The sequence below is a fragment of the Balaenoptera borealis genome, assembly GCF_965194805.1.
Source record: "Balaenoptera borealis genome assembly, chromosome: 11".
NCBI classification, from domain to species: Eukaryota; Metazoa; Chordata; class Mammalia; order Artiodactyla; family Balaenopteridae; genus Balaenoptera; species Balaenoptera borealis.
The window spans coordinates 12,388,856-12,402,679 of NC_138868.1; the positions used below are offsets into that span (position 1 = coordinate 12,388,856).

The 13,824-nt window shown below is 47.9% G+C and overlaps 1 protein-coding gene across 1 annotated transcript; it reads right to left on the bottom strand.

The window, feature by feature from the left end:
- Positions 1-36: 36 nt before the first annotated feature.
- On the bottom strand, positions 37-11,432 carry SERPING1 (serpin family G member 1). Its single transcript, XM_082341204.1, has 8 exons — positions 11,341-11,432; positions 10,725-10,799; positions 9,487-9,916; positions 7,888-8,022; positions 5,978-6,181; positions 5,641-5,780; positions 1,972-2,173; positions 37-548 (listed from the first exon to the last, which is right to left on the bottom strand). Exons 2-8 carry the CDS (start codon positions 10,773-10,775, stop codon positions 295-297), a joined length of 1,416 nt encoding a protein of 471 aa, XP_082197330.1. The 5' UTR covers positions 10,776-10,799; positions 11,341-11,432; the 3' UTR covers positions 37-294.
- Between the last annotated feature and the right edge of the window lie 2,392 nt (positions 11,433-13,824).

The following is a 13,824-nucleotide window of genomic DNA, read 5'->3' on the forward strand; positions in this document are numbered from 1 at the left end:
AGTCCTCTAAAATTGAAAGGCAAATGAGAGAGGAAGTCATGGACTGCCAGGTTTTATTTGTAGAGTCTGCTATATCTGTACCAGAGAAAGCTGCGAAAAGTGCTTTGGAGAGTCACAGGGAAGGGATGATAGAAGCAGGTGCCCTCACCAGACCCCACGGGAGCCCTTCAGGTGGAGGGCAGACCTGAGGTGGGAGGCAGCCGGGGACAAGTCTAGGCAGGCAGCAGCAGGGCTGCAACTAGAAGAGCTGAGGCCAGAGGGGTCGGGCTTGCCCTGGTCGGCCTCCTGCAGGTCTCAGGTGCTGGGGTCATATATCCGCCCCATGAAGACCGGGAACTTGTGCTGCTGGTCCCAGAGCACAAAGAGGAAGGGCTGCTGCACTTCAAAGACCAGCAAACTGCGGGCCACAGAGACAGCCGAGGCTGCAGCCGCCTCCACCCCGCTCTCCGTCAGCTCCAGTATGGACTGGTGCTGCATCGCAGAAAGCTGCAGATCCGGGTCCTCTGTCAGCCCGCACAGGTTGATGTCGTAGGTAAAGTCAAAGAATTCTAGGGCATAAGCAGAGAAAAACAATGAGTCAGAGACCAGCACGATTGTACAACACGGGGAATATAGCCAATGTTTCGTAGTGACTGTAAATGGAAAGTAACCTTTAAAAATTGTATAAAAGGGACTTCCTTGGTGGCGCAGTGGTTAAGAATCCACCTGCCAATGCAGGGGACATGGGTTTGAGCCCTGGTCTGGGAAGATCCCACATGCCGCAGAGCAACTAAGCCCGTGCGCCACAACTACTGAGACCACACGCCACAACTACTGAAGCCCGCGCATTCTAGGGCCCACGTGCTGCAACTACTGAGTCCGCGCGTCGAGAGCCCATGCTCCGCAACAAGAGGAGCCACTGCAATGAGAAGCCCGCACGCCGCAATGAAGAGTAGCCCCCTACTCGCTGCAACCAAAGAAAGCCCGCGTGCAGCAATGAAGACGCAATGCAGCCAAAAAATAAAAAATAAAATTGTATAAAAATTTTAAAAGTTAAATTAAAAAATAATAATTTAAAATATTTTTTTAAATACTGCATTAAAAAAACAACCCAGCACAAAACCTTCAGCTGTTGGAGACGTTTGTCCTGAATTTTCTGGGTTTGTCCCAAGTTCCAATACCCTCTTTCTCCTCCTCCTCCTTGTTTATCAAATTATAATCACATTATAATGTGCCTTCCGGTCCAGTTCATGGGATCCTCTGACAGTGGGCCCATCTTCACTCCAACCACCACTTTCTCTCAAGTGGTGAGAAGCCTTGCCCCCAACCCCCCAAAACCCTGAAAAGTGATGCCATTGCTTCCTTATCAACAAGGACCTTGGAAGTGAGGTAATGTATCGGAAAGAGGACATATGTTCTCAAATGAGGTCACATACAAGGGTGTGATGTCATATACTAGGAAACAAGATCATCTATTAGGAAGTCAAGTTCTATAACAGAAAATGAAGTGATATATTTGGACATGACATCAAAGATCAGGAAGTGAGGTCTAAGGTTAGGAAACGGAGTATCTGTTGACCTCCCTAAACTCAGAAGCCTCCAGACCCTTTAGTAGAGAGCTTCTTGCATATGCCGTGGGGTGGCTGAGTTTTATGACATGTCTCTGAGGGAGAAGCATCCACTCCCACCTCAGTGACCTGTTCCCAGTGTCTATGTCACAAGGGACCGCAGTGGAAACAGTTGGGAGGGCTGTCGACCTATATTGGGGTTCCGGCTCACTTCTAACCAGCTTAAGGGACCTTGAGTAAGTCATGCAAACTTTCTGAGTCTCAGCTTCCTCCACGATCCAGTGGGATAATCAGAGGATTGAGGGGCAACCTGAGATTACAGATGAGAGGGTTAATGGAATTTCAAGGCCCGCCCTCCACCCCCAGCCCACCATCACAACCTCTTCTCCTCTGATGGCCTAAGATCAGTCCTGCCAGCGCTCACCCAGCATGTCCTGGTTGCTCTTTACTTTGATGCGAGGCATCATCAGGTGCGTAGGATGGAACTTGGCCGACTCCAGCTTCCTCATGACGGCCTTGAAGACAGGGGGGCTGAGAGCCTGCTCCAAGTCTTCGAGACGGTGTTTCAAGGTCTGAGGCACCAGGATCACAAAGCTCAGGTTGTGGGACAGCTGCAGACGGGCCACCTGGAGAGTAAGACATGCACATTGTCAGTCTTCCTACCCCAGCTCTCTCCCGGCTCCTACCCTCTGTGTCCCAAGGCTGGTCTTCAGTCCGCTGCTACGGTCTGTACTATTTCAACAAGCAGCAGCCAGAGCTAGGCTCCCAGGCTTTGCCATGAGATGAGGATGCCAGCTGGGTGAACAGTGCTGGTCTAACCCTGTGCTGGTGAGAGGCAGAGGAATGAGCACGAGTTCTGATCACACAGGCTGAGGATCACGTCCTGACTCTACTGCTGATTAACTGTGCACTACAGGCAAGCAATCTGATCTCTCTGAGCCCAGCTCCTTTCAAGCATGTTGTGCAGAAAGTATATAACGTACATAATGCACCACCACAGTCATCAGGTTCGTCCTTTTAAAGACTTCTGATGGCTTTTCACTGCCTACGAGATTAAGTATAAACTCTTGGTCTGGCATTCAAGATTGTGTACAAGCTGATCCTAGCCTACCTTTTCAGCTAGTTTGTCACTAGAAGGACTTACAACTGGTGGCCAGATAAAAGTATGAGAGAAATGCAGGACCCACAAGTCCAATACAGGGGTGTTCTCAACTCAGGGCAAATTTGCCCCCAGTGGACATCTGGCAATGTTTGGAGCTGGCAGAAACAGGAGCTCACAGTGCTACTGGCATCTAGTGAGTAGAAGCCAGGGACGCTGCTAAATCCTACAGTGTCAGGGACAGCATCTTATAATGAAGAATCATCGAACCCAAAATGTCAATAGTGCCAGGACTGAGAAACTAATAGGAGATAAGAGACTATTACTGAAATGGCATTATGGTTGAGGTTGAGAGATGGACAAGAATAATCTAGAATGCAGAATTCAATTGGGCAATGAAGAAATTAACTGAAAACAATCAATTGTTGGACTTGAAAAAATGGTCCAGAAGAAGCAGGTTGTACACTGATTTATCACCTGAAGAGCATGGACATGGGGATCCCTGTTGACAGAGGCTCTAGATAGGGTACACTCATCTGGCAGTACACACCCTTCATGTCCCGTGTACAGACCTTGCCTCTGTGACCAAAAAATTACCACACTGTGGTCTTGAATTTTCAAGCCAACAACCTGAGCATACCTGAGTTGGTAAACCTAACCCCCTTCATTGGGTAAGTACTCTTTAAATCCCAGGAAAATTTAGAATGAAGTATGGGAATAACAAAATAAGCCAACTCTGTAGTATTAACACCAGGTGATAAGTTCAGAGCAATCTGTGTTTGTTATTTAAAATGGCGTTTATAATTTTTAAGAGAATCAGACATGCTAGTTTTATGCTTTTGAACAAAAAGGTGTGGGATAATTTCATTTGGTTTGAGACTGATGTTGAGATGTTGACTGAAAGTTGATTTACTCTTCAGATTGAATTTTCAATTCACAAGTGGGCTTTAGTGCTAGCAAGATGTGGCCAAGCAGGGCTGTAATTCTGTTCTGTCAGGTATCTGACATGCTAAAAAAGAAAATCAAGTATATCAAATGTATGAAGTATTTATAAAGTATATACATAAGCTCAAAATGCTTAGGGGAATATTAATTAACCATATTTGTAAATGAAACAAATGGTTTAAAGGAGTTTAATCTGTTCAAAATGGCTTAATTAAAGAACAAATGAAAGTTAGTGTTTTATATAAATATATGATTAATAATGTAGCAAATTCAGCTAAAAATTTAAAGGCTTAAGTAAAACTTTGATTTTGAATTTATAACATGAATATATTAAATCAAGTATTTGTTTAAAACCCACGAAACTGTAAAGACTGGGGTTTTTTTTGCATAAAATTCCTTCTTTGCCATTAAAAAACCCTCACATTGGGGCTTCCCTGGTGGCGCAGTGGTTGAGAATCTGCCTGCCAATGCAGGGGACACGGGTTCGAGCCCTGGTCTGGGAGGATCCCACATGCCGCGGAGCGACTGGGCCCGTGAGCCACAACTACTGAGCCTGCGCATCTGGAGCCTGTGCTCCACAACAAGAGAGGCCGCGATAGTGAGAGGCCCGCGCACCGCGATGAAGGGTGGCCCCCGCTTGCCGCAACTGGAGAAAGCGCTCGCACAGAAATGAAGACCCAACACAGCCAAAAATAAATAAATAAATTAATTAATTTAAAAACAAAACAAAACAAAACCCTCACATTGATATTCTCCCCCATATACTCTGAGTTAGAGGGATGCCCTGAATCGGCCATATATAGTCACTCTTCTCTGCCTTATGCATGTATTCTGGTTCTGTTAAATAGTTGGGAATGTTCAAAGCCATTGGATAGGGACGGATGGACGGAAGGGTAGAAAAGTGCATGAATGGTTAAGAGTGGTCAAAAGTAACCACCTCTGTGACGTCTTCCTAGCCATTCATACTAAGGGAGTTGCTCCGTTTAGCATCTTCCATTGAATTCATTCATTTATTCAGCAAACATAATGAGCACTTATTATAGGTGGTATTGTTCTAGGCCCTCAGATATAGTAGGAAAAAAAAGAGATAAGGTCTCTGATCCCAAGGAAAGAGACGGTATCTCAGGGAGATAGATAATACTGCAATCAAATAAGTAAACAACATAATTCAGATAGTGATAAGTATCATGGATATAATAAAACAGGATGATGTTACAGGGTGAGGAGGAGGCTACTTTAAGGAGGGGGAAGGTCTCTCCACCAAGGTGGCCTTTTAGCTGATACCAGATGAGCAGAAGCAACAAGTTATGTGAAAATCTGAGTGAAGAGGGTCCAGGCAGAGGGAAAAGCTGGGGAAAGCTCCCCAGGTGGAAACAAGCCTGGCATGTTCCAGAACAGATCCTATATTTCTCAGCCTGGTACCAAGTCACTGGGTATCTCCCATTGTTTTCTGCCTCATAGTTCTGTGTCTTGCTGCCCTAACAAGGCAGGAGTCATTGGGCACGAGAGAGTTTACTAACTAGAATCTTCTGGGCTCCATGTTCTCTCTTCCCTCCCTCCTCATCCACTGAAATCATACTGTTCAATTTCTGCTAAGGAACTTAAGCCATTTAACACATGCACACACATGCACTTACCACATACATGAACGCATGGATATACCTAGACATGTGTACACATACAGATGCATGCTGTGCACAGGTACACACCCAGAGGACTTACTAAGCCAGCAGGGCCTACTGGTGGGTTGACTGGAAAGAGAAACAGAGGCACAGAATAGGAACACGACTCACTTTTTGCATTCAATGCAGTAGAGATGCATGAAGAAATTTTAGAATCCTGCTTTCCAACCTCAAATATATAATGCCTGCCTCGGCCAAGGCTGGAGAGGGGGAGAAGGAGAAAAGATAGGGTGGAAATAGAGTCAGAAGCAGTAGAAATGATGAATTAAGGGTAAGGCTATGCCCCACACCGATGGAGCCACAGCAGGAAAGAAGTCAGGATATGCAAGAGGCTCTGAAACAGGAGTGCGAAGGGCCAAGAACTTACCTTGGCCTTCAAAGTCGGGTCTGTGAAATGGGCCACAGGGTACTTCTTGCTATTCATCATGGGCACTTTTATCACAGAGGATCCGCTGTAAAAGGCCTTCATATTTGTTCTGCTGTGGTTAAATGTTGTCTTCCACTTGGCTAGAGGGAAGAGTGGGGGAAGGGTTACTCTAATGCAGGTGGGGAGAGGATGAAGTGGAGTTAAAAGGTTCTGTTAGCAAGGGGTGGGGCAGGTACCATGGGATCCAGTCTTGGAACTTGGGGTTGAGTGGGTTTTAAGCCAGGAGGAGAAGGAGGAACTCAGGACGGGAAGACATCCTGGTCCAGGGCCCCCTTACCACTCAGGTAGATAGCGTTGAGGAGGACAAGGCGGGAGTCGCTGGGCAGGCTGTCTAGCAGTTGTCTGATCTTGTGGTTGGTCTTCTTGGCTACCCAGGCATTGATGAACTCCAAGTTGCCTTTACCGTCATTTGCCAGGGCTTTGGGGCTGTTGCCATACAGGCTCTGAGAGGCATTCGCAAAGGTGTCCCTTATAGCCAGGTCTGGCAGCAGAAGCAGGTTGAGAGAGGGAGGCATGAGATCCTGGAACACTCTCTCCCCTTCCAAGAGCAGGCTTGGAGAGGGAGCTTGTTTCCCATCACTCTTCCTGCTCCAGTGAACATAGTATGTCGGAGCAGGGGTCCAGCGCGCCCCTCTTACAGATGTGCTCAGTGAGACCCAGAGAAGGCAAATCCTGAGCTAAGAGCAGAACTCATCCGAGGCTATAACTGCCTCTATTTGCCATGGGACCATGGCTTGGCAAGGTAACTCTTTGAGATCTTAACTTCCATTTGCCTGTATTTTCCCTCTTTTCTTCCCTTAATTCAACAGGGAACAGACTCTGCTTTTCAGCCTCCCTGGAAGGTGTGTGACAAGACTTCCTGGGTTTTGCTCTCCAAAGCCCAGGTCCACTAAAGAAAAAAAGTGTTTGAAAGAGAAATTTTTCCTGGACTAAATAGATAATATTGAATGCAGCTGTATTTTCCACCAACCTAGCAAGACAGAGGATAAATCTGATTTATAGCAAATAAGTAAATGCAACATTTCTTGAATCCCTCTAAGCCATATTTTTCCCATCTCTAAAAAGAGGGTTTTTGGTTTTTTTTTTAGATAATGGTGTGATAGGTGAGTTTTCTTTCTATCTTTCTTTTTTCTTTCCTATATGTTCTCAGTTTTTTGTTTTGTTTTTTGTTTTTTCTGGCCATGCCGAGTGGCATGCAGGATCTTAGTTCCCCGACCAGGGATCGAACCCATGCCCCCTGCAGTGGAAGCACAGAGTCCTAACCACTGGACCACCAGGGAATGCCAATATTTTCTCAGTTTTCTACAATGAATGAGTATTGCTTTTATAGTAAAAAAATAAAAGACAGGGAAATTTTTTTCCTTATTCAAAGAGGAAAATCACACTAAATCTGTAATTTTTAAGCTCAGCAGAACTGAGGTTTCAAATATAGTCATGTCTGAAGCCCTCAATACAAAAGGGCTCTGGTTGAGGCTGGTGGGAGTTCAAAGCCCACCTGGCTTCATCTCCCTCTCACAGGAAGTGACACCTCACTTCCCACTCAGCCTCCCTAACTCCCCACTCCCACCAGGACTCCTGCAGCAGCTCTGCAGAACCTTAGGGCTCTGGGGAGCAAAATTTGAAAGAACTGCGTTAGGTCATTTTAGAAGCGCATTGCTCTGATTACCTACCTAATAATGTAATATACATAAATGACAACAAAGTCACATAACACGAAAGTACAAAGAATAGGAGTCCCAAGACCCCCTGACCCAGATTAACAAACTTTTCTTTCCAGCCTTGCAGCTTGCAGGATCTTAGTTCCCCAACCAGGGATTGAACCCAGGCCCACAGCAGTGAAAGACCAGAGTCTTAACCACTGGACCACCAGGGAACCTCCAGATTGACAGGCATTTTTTGTCTATTTTATGTCTAAAGCTCTCCAGCCCTCTCTATTACTGAATGCAGAAGGCTATTCTTACTTTAGATGGAGTTGATGAATGCAGATGACTTGCCCAAGGTCTCACCAGGGGACCTATCCAGCTCCCAGGAGCCACCTGATATTTCTGAGGCCCCAACCTGCTCTGCATTCCATCCCCCTGTTCTAGTTCTAACATTCCCTCTGTCCTCTCTTTCCCCAGTGCCGGGTCTCCATCAAAATCCTGAGGACCCAGCTCAGCACCTGCCATCCTTCCCCGGGGAACTCACCTGGGCTGTGGAAGATTTGAGAGACTGTGGTAAAGCCTTTGGACGTGGAGGCCTTCAGGGCCTGGTGGACACAGGTAAAGTCTTTGGGGTAAGAGAGGAGTCGCTCCAGGCTTTCCTTGGTTTCTCCTCTAGCCCCTACAACAAACAGCAGAGATGAGGGGCAACTGCAGGAGGAGTGGGAAACCACCGTTGGGGACCAGGGTTGAGGCACCAGGCTGCAACGGGGGGAATCCCATATCATCAGAGCCAGAAGTGTTTTGGAAGATAATACATGTCAGAAAGAGAAGGGTGGGGGAATTATGAATAATCACAGGATTTTCTAGGGTTTTGAATACTTTCTTCCTCTGTTTTCCTACCTAATTTTAATACCACTCATCATCCAAAGCCTGGTCCAATCACTGCCTATTCCACATGACCTATTATTTAGTTGGTTCAGGTTTACAAAGGTTCGCCCTATAGGCAGGGACACTAGATCATGGTTAAGAAGAGACATCAGGAAATCATAAAAGAGGATGCATGTTCAGTGCCCTTTCCGTTTTTCATTACTGAATACTTATTGTACACATCTTCTGTGCAGTAATAGATAAAATGTATCGAGCACTTACTTCATTCCAGGCATCATAAGTGCTTCTCCCATATTATCTCACTGAATCTTCACCATAACCCTTTTACATAAGGACAGTTACTATCCCCGTTACACAGATGAGGAAACTGAGGTTTAAGAGAGTAAGTAGTCTACTCATTTTAAGATCACAGAGTTAATAATTGGAAGATGGAGAAAAGATTCAAGCCATATCTTTTGGGCAATAAAAAAATTAACTGAAACCAATCAGTTGAAATGTGCCTCCCAGGGGACATTTGGCCACATGTGGAGACATTTTGGTTGTCATAACTGGGGGGTGGGGTGCTACTGGCATCCAGTGGGTACAGGCTAGGGATGTTAGGATTCTGGGACTACAGAAGAAAGGTTCTTATGTGCTCACTGTATTGTCTCTAGTAGCCTTCCTGGAATTCCCCCTTGGAGTGACAGCTGTTTCCACTGCTGGAGCACTTTGTTGGTGCCATTCCTAGGGTAATTACCCCAGGGGACTTGATTGTGGTCTCTCAGGAAAGCAGAGGAATTAACATTTTTTGACCTCTTACCACATCAGGCACTGGGCTATCTGCTTAATTTTTTTTAGGTCACTACAACCATTTCCATTTTACACAGAAGGACTCAGGCTCAGAGGAGTTAAGTGATCTGCCCAAGGTCACACAGCTAAGAAGCAGCATTATCATGATTCTACTCTACATCTCTCTCTTATCGTTCATCTTCCTTATGGCCTTACCTTGAACCATGATTGGTGGCTAGGACCTTATTTTATATGTTCTTGTATAGTCCATAGGATTTTATAAGCAATAGTGCCTATTACATCATTGTAAAATGAAAGAATAAATGAAAGTTCCAGAATAAAAAGATTCCCCTCCCTCACCCCCAGTGTAGCCCATTTTTACAGCTTCCTTCCAGAGGCACAGATAGCTGTGTGTGTATCTGGATACGCTCCCCCCTCATGGGAACATCTAACACATAACCTGGAGAGAACTCAGTCAGGTTCTTACCGAGCAGGACTTGAGTGAGGAGACTGGCGATGCTGAACGGGGAAAAGACAATGTTGGTCTCCTCCTTCTTTATTACTGAGAAAGTGTGGTAGAGATTCAGGGAGAAATCTGTCAAAGCCTCCCCCAGCACGGCCTCTGCTGAATGACTCTCCAAGTCAGAGCAGGAGGTGACAGACGCTGGGCAGAAGGGCTTAGCAGTGGCCTGGGTAGTTGGCTGGATGGGTTGAGTGGTGGACTGGTTGAAGGGCTGGATGGTATTGACTGTTACGATGGTCAAGTTGGTTTTCAGCAGGGTGGAAGAGCCCTCCGTGTCTTGAATGGATACATTGTTGGGAATATCTCCTTTTGGGATATCTCCTTCACCTTCCCCTCCTTGTAAGCTCTCTGGATCCACGGGGCTGACACCAATCAGATTTGAGGAGGCTCTATCCTGTGGTTCAAGAGACTTTCTTTCTTTCTTTTATTATGAGGCACAGTCCCCTTCAAACACTCAAAGCAGGAAGAGAAGGTGGGCTACCAGAGAATTATTCCCGGGAAAGCCTGGTGGCAGAGGGGCCTGCCCTGGGGCCACCACCAGTAATTCCTTCAGAGAAAGCGTGTATTATCCCATTTCACTGATAAAAGAAACTGATGCTGAGACAAATTAAGTAACTAGCCCAGGGTCTCAAGGGAAGCAGAAGGAAAAACTAGGAGTCAAACTTGGGTCTCTGATTCCAGATCCTTGATCACTACCACATCATCTGATACATCTCAAAGGGCACTGCCAGTGTCAACTTCACACACATACATTGAATGCACACGCCAAAGTTAAGCACCCACCTTTGTCCTGGGCTCATCCCTTATCCCTGACCTCCCAGACCACGGGGGAGAGCCTAGGTCTCGCCAGCCCAACCTCCATCCCGCAACTCAGCTTTCCTCAACAACCCCTTGCTTTTAATATCGCAAAATGCTGCCCATCTCCTTGCCCTCTTTGATCCTTCTGCTTTATTCTCCACTTCGTAAATCAGGACAGGTAGCCTCGGAGAAGTGACTGGCTCAAGGCCACCGCAGCTGGTACCGTAGCGAGTCAGGATTAGACCCCGCGTGGGTCTGAATCCCTGCTCTTCCCATGCTCTGTACCAACTCCGGCGCTAGGATCACACTTGCTGAGCCCAAGAGGAGCTCTCCTCATTCTCCGGAGCCTGAAGGGTTAATCCTCAGCCGCCTCCACTCCCCCACCTCCCGAAGGGGTCACTCACCCCAGCCAGCAGCAGCAGCAGGAGGGTCAGCGGGGTCAGCCTGGAGGCCATCTGGGCGGCGACGTCAGCCCAGACCTGCAGAGCCAGCCACCGTCGTCGATGCCAGCTCCGAGCCTCGGGCCTAGGGGGCCTCCCCCCGCCGCCCCACCCCACCCCACCCCACCCCACCCCGGGGCCCGCCCCCATTCCATTCGCGGCCCTAACCCCTCTCTGCGAATTCCGCCCCCTCCCTCCTCCGTGCCGGGGCCACCTTCTCCCTGGCTCCTCCCCCTGTTTTGTTTTCCCCAAACCGCTTCCCTTTCCCGGCACCGGCTGGCCCTTCCTTTCCCCCCAGGCCCGGGTCTCCGTCCATCTGCTCCATCCAGAGGGTCCTGCTTTAGCTAAACAATGAGGCCAGGGGCCCTGGTAGGAGGGGAGGTCCAGAGGGGGCTGGGCACGACAGCCCTGGGGGAGGAGATGGAGGGGAAGGAGGGGGAGGCAGAGGTCTTAAGAGGAAGCGAGCAAACAGAGACTGCAGAGATAAAGGGGTGGGAGGGGCGGGGCACTGGGGAGGAAAAGAAGGAGACGAGGATGAGGAGACCTCCTTCTCCCAACACCCCCCTCCCCAGCACCAAACCTGCTCCAAACTCCTGGTCACTGGGCAGCTTCAGGGCAGACTAAGTGGGTAGTCCCACAGCGTCGGGGCGTGGGGGGGGGGGGGAGTGCGGGGCGGGGGGGCGGGTGTTCGGTCTTAGCTATTGGCTGGCCCAGGACATTGCCCAGTTACAAATTAAGGCTGATTGATCGCTGGTGTGATTTCCCGTAAATCAGGATGGGACGGATACTGATTCGTAAGCCAGGCCGGGAATTTAGCCCAAAGCCCCTTGGGAGCCGGGGGTGGGGCAGCTTGGGTGCAGCTCTCAGCTGTACACAACCAAGCCTCCTCCTGCATCTTTATGGGTCATGATAGAAGCAGCACAGACACAGAATGTGCTCCACAGTTCGCAAGCAACCAGCTTTCCCGGAATTGCTCATCTCAGTGGCCCCTCAGAGTAACCCTTTGGAAATAGGCCCGATTGTGCCCATTTGATAGTTAAGAGCCTTACAGCACTTAAATGGCTGGCTCACTTGGAGAGCCCTCACTTGAAAATAAGCCTGGACTGGACTTCCTGAGGTCCTAACCTCACCCCTGCTCTCCTCCATGGCTGTTCTGCTTCTCCTCTTGGAAACCCGGAGTTAGTTAGTGGTTCTTCCATTCTGTAACAGACAAGGAATCTGAAGCCCCCAGTCCAGCGAGCAGTCACCTTAAGTAAAAAACACAAAGCTGAGCTATATGTGTTGAGGGTGGGAGAGAGTGGCCTGGGAGCCAAGAGCCCTGGCTGTGAGACCTGGCTTGCTGTGTGACCCTGGCAAGTTGCTTTCCCTCTCAGCACCTAGCTCCCCTCTCATGGTTGCCAGATAAAATACAGGAAGCCCAGTTAAATTTTAATTTCAGATAAATGAAAAAAAGTTTATTTGGAAATGTGCCCCCCGCAATATGGGGGCCTACTTATACTAAAAAATGTAGTTTTTGGTCTTTTATCTGAAATTCAGATTTAACTAGACATTCTGTATCTTATTTGCTAAATCTGGCAACCCTACCTCTGCAAAACAAGGTGGTCTCTGATGACCTGATACAGCTCTGATGTTCTATGATCACCTCACTGCTGGGCCTGTCCTGTTTGGCACATTCTGGAAAGTTGGCTGCCAGCGCCAGAACTGCTACTCTAAGGGGTTGACCAAGGACAGAAACGAGAGAGAATATTTGTGTGGCTCCTTGCGGGGGGGGAGGGGTGTCTTTGGAAAAGACTCACAAAGACACCAGCTTTGCAGGTACTTCATTCCCTGCAACCACTGGGGAACCTCCAGAGTCATGGGGAAGTTCCTTCACATCAGTGCCATGGTTGAAACAGCTGCGCACACAATGCCACTTCTCCATCCCCAGGGCCCAAGTTGGGGCCTTCGAACTTGTGGGTCAGCCAAACAAAAAGAAGATGATGGCAATCAACCTCATTCATCCTTTCATTAATTCTCATGACACCAATGAAGTGGGTGCTAATATTAATCCCACCTGAAATCAAATTTTTAAAATATGAGACTCAGCAGAAATTATTTGATTCATCCAACATCACACAACTAGTAAGTGACAGAGCCAGGATGTGGACCACGTCTCTCTGAGCCCGAAATCCTGTATTAACCCCTATGAATTACTGGCACGTGCCAGGAGCTAGCCTAAAGCCAGCAGCAGAGTGAACACCCTGTGTCCAGCTGCAAGACTGTGGTGCTCTGTGGGCCAGAGTCTCAGGGTGCATGAGCACCAGTGGAGAGGTCTTCCCGATCTCCTTTAGACATCTCAGCTCTCTGGCCGCAGCCATCTCTTCTGGACATTTAGAGGGTGTCTCTGCTTTGTGGATACTGTCCTGCCTGATGAAACTGGAGCGAAGCGGAAGCCCTTCCCCAAAGTGAATGGCCTGAGGTTGACTTAATCAGGGTGTTCGCACAATTTCTCCTTAGTGTGGGCGATCCGATAGTCAATCAGGTTAGGGTTGTGAATTCAGTCCTTGCCCCACCAGTGGGGGCAGGTCCTGGGTTTCTCTGCCATTAGAACCTTCCCTTCCAATGGGTGAGGAGGGATTAGCCCACAGGAAGCTCTTTCTCCGTGTCATATGTGTACATGACTTTTCCCTGCTGCGGGGTTCCTGGTGGTGGATGAGTTCAAATTCTCACTAAAGCTCTTTCTGTACTCAGAGCGTTTTATCAGCTTTTTCCTCTTGGGTAAGTCCTCAGATACAGAAGGTACAAATTGCTGTGGGTGAACACTTTCTCAAAATCTGTACACCTGTAGTTTCTCCTCTGAAAAAAATTGCCCCAACCTTGGAAATCGGGCAGAAGAATTAGGGTCACCAGATTCTCGGAAGACAGAGAATCATTTGGGTGATTATTTCCTCATTTCTCTCACAGGTAGCACACAACTAGTACCACTATAGACGCAGAGAGAGGTTGAATGATTACGTACAAAGAATGTCTTGGGGCAATAGGGCTCAATCCTCTCTTCAGAACCCTGGCTGAGGAATACCATTCG